Source organism: Pollicipes pollicipes, unplaced genomic scaffold (genome assembly GCF_011947565.3).
Source record: "Pollicipes pollicipes isolate AB1234 unplaced genomic scaffold, Ppol_2.1 Scaffold_6052;HRSCAF=7182_pilon_pilon_pilon, whole genome shotgun sequence".
Lineage (NCBI taxonomy): Eukaryota > Metazoa > Arthropoda > Thecostraca > Pollicipedomorpha > Pollicipedidae > Pollicipes > Pollicipes pollicipes.
Window position 1 is genome coordinate 23487622 of NW_023596805.1, and position 2821 is coordinate 23490442.

Below are 2821 nucleotides of genomic sequence, written 5' to 3' on the forward strand. Positions count from 1 at the left end.
GAGAGGAGAGAGAGAGAGAGAGAGAGAGAGAGAGAGAGAGAGAGAGAGAGAGAGATAGAGAGAGAGAGAGAGAGGAGAGAGAGAGAGAGAGAGAGAGGAGAGAGGAGAGGAGAGAGAGAGGAGAGAGAGAGAGGAGAGAGAGAGAGAGAGAGAGAGAGAGGAGAAGAGAGAGAGAGAGAGAGAGAGAGAGAGACGAGAGAGGAGGAGTGAGGAGAGAGAGAGAGAGAGAGAGAGGAGAGAGAGAGAGAGAGAGAGAGAGAGCATCCATCATCGCTTTGATTTCTCGTAGACCACGGGCAAGTGAGGGGCTTTAATTGAGGGGCTTTATTTGTGGTTCTCCTGCGTTTGAGACGTTCCATTAATGCACTCTTTTAAAATAATATACAGAACACAGTCAGCGGACAACCATTTTTAAGGTAAACGAAGGACGTGGTGGTGAAGGGATCTAAATATTCTCCCTGATCTCGTTTAAGATCTGTTTCTCGGTAACGCATCCAGCGTTCAAGTTGCATGATTGATTCAGCCCGCATCTCGGTTCCGTATCGATTTGCATCCGTTCCAACAGCTCAGCTGGTTAGAGCGCCTGTCGTCCGTTGAACCCACCCATAGCGGGGTGGGTTCGAGTCGCCTTAGACGCTCGCTCCTTGACAGCCATGGCCTGTGGCCGGTGGCAGCGGCCGCGCTGAGGGACCGGTGGCGGTGCCGTTAGTCGGCAAGACAGACCGCGCCGACTATCCCATGCATTTCCAGGTCTGTTTCGCTTGTCTGATTCATCCGATACGTTTGTTCTGTCGATGTGCGTTACGTAAGATAAAGATTGAAATGCCGTTTTGGTTATCAGGATTGTACAGGCTATTTATAAACACGTTTGTATTGTCCTGACGCAGCGGGACGATAGGCATCGCAAGTTAATAACTGTAATATGTGCATACTATTTCCTTATTCAGCTTGCGCTCACAGACGCGATGCGTGCGTCCCACGAGCATCTTTGTCTTTCAATCGCGTAGTCAGGTGCTGAAGTTGAGGGATACAGGCGAGTTCAAGGTCGTGTTCATCACTCGTTGCCGGCACGTACTTTTGCGGAACCACCCTGACGTGTCCGTGCGTTCAGGCAGAGCCCAAAAATTGCCTCGACGCGGCCAAATGCCAAATATTCCTCAAAACACCACCAATTCAGACTAAATTCCCACCAAAATCACCCAGTGTACAGTGTAAACCTGCAACCTCAAGAGCGGGGACGGTCCGTCTTGGGTTTCCCCTTGGCCACGTCCCTGCACGTCCTTTGCCGAAGACGTGTTTTACTCTGGCAAGAGGCCACATTCCTCATTTCGTGGTGGCATTCAGCAATAACACGATACCTCCACCAGCAGTGTCTGCCAGAGATCTCGTCATTTTTGGCATCAGTTCTAGGCTGGGAGTGGTTCCCTGAACACCCTTTCAACACGTGTGATGGCAGTCGTTGACGCTAACGACGAGTAAAGGGTAAAGCCTCCTCTTTGGTCACTTCCGGGGCCAGTGTCGCCCTTTCGGACCGATGAGAAATGGCTCAGCGTAAGGGGACTCTCATTTCCGTGTTCCGACTCCGGGTTAGTTAGTAGGTGTGATTTGGGCTGGGTTTTGACTTCAGTAAGGAGTGTCTGCTGTTCGCCATCTCTCAAAACGTGCTGCCAATCATTGCCTTCGTTCCTAGTTTGGAGGAGTTTACAAATGATTTCAAAACTTCAAAGTGTTGGGCACGTTCCGATGGTTTCCAATGTCAACGCTTTCCTCCGTTTCAAGTCTCAGTTCGCTTTAACTTTCCTTCAGCTTGAAGTAACTCCCCCGACTCCTATCCTGTTCGTATGAAGTTCTTCACGTTGTCGCTAAACCTTTCGGTACGGCAGCCTCGCCTTGCATCCATCCGGGAAAATACTTGTAAAAACTGTCTGCCTCCAATCGCTTGGCCATCTCCAGATGCACAACTGTGGTACTCAGCCAAAATCTTAAAAAAGAACTCATGCAAATGGAGTACTCGTCGCCAAATTTTGACGGCTTAACGCCTGTCCAACATCCACTGGTGCTCCCAAGTGTCTCGAAACGCTATTGACTCCGGAATGACGCAACCATTGGCGAGCTTGTGGAATAGTCAGCGTGGTTACGGGATGAGACAAGGGGATGTTCAATGGGATGTTTCCATCATGGGGTGGATCAACTTGCCCAGGCGCCCACACACGCTCAACATCCCAGAGCCCGGTAGTCGTGGTGGAAGTTCCCGGACCCTGTCCTGTTTGGGCTCGCTTGTCTTTGATCTCGCACCTCACAGGGCTTCCAAAAATACGCCATCCCGCACTTGTTTGAACAACAATTTACAGAGATCAAACAACGTTATGGCCGATAATCTGATGAATCGGCAAACACATACAGTCACCGCCGACAGCCGTTATGACAAAACTGTCTCGGAATTGATCGCTCATTTTCTTCCCTGAGCTGGCAACAATGCAACAGCCGTTTTGTCTTCATGCTACGCTTCTGCAGCTGCCGATCCCATCCCCTTCTGGGGACGTTCATTAATACTCGGAACTCAGGGCTCAGCTTGATGAACGGTGGTCGTTTGAAAAAGGAACTAGTCATCGCCGGCTAGTTATTTGAAACAGGGACCGGGGACTAGTCGAACCAGGAACCGAGATCGTGCAGCAGCAGAAATGTTTCTAGAGCAGTCGTCCTCCAGATTCAGGCCTCAAGACTCAAAACGCCATTACTTTGATCGTGTTTTGTCCTGGATTTCTTCCACGCGACATGCTGCGATGACTTAGAAACTCTCAGACACATTTCACGTTCGGCA

The 2821-nt window shown here is 50.2% G+C and overlaps 1 protein-coding gene across 1 annotated transcript in view; it reads right to left on the reverse strand.

The window, feature by feature from the left end:
• LOC119104370 (tachykinin-like peptides receptor 99D) overlaps positions 1 to 655 on the reverse strand; it is a 33332-nt gene extending 32677 nt beyond the window's left edge. Inside the window, exon 1 of the mRNA XM_037228066.1 lies at positions 629 to 655. Coding sequence (XP_037083961.1) covers positions 629 to 655 — 27 coding nt within the window. The remainder of the gene's footprint in view (positions 1 to 628) is intronic.
• Positions 656 to 2821: the final 2166 nt, after the last annotated feature.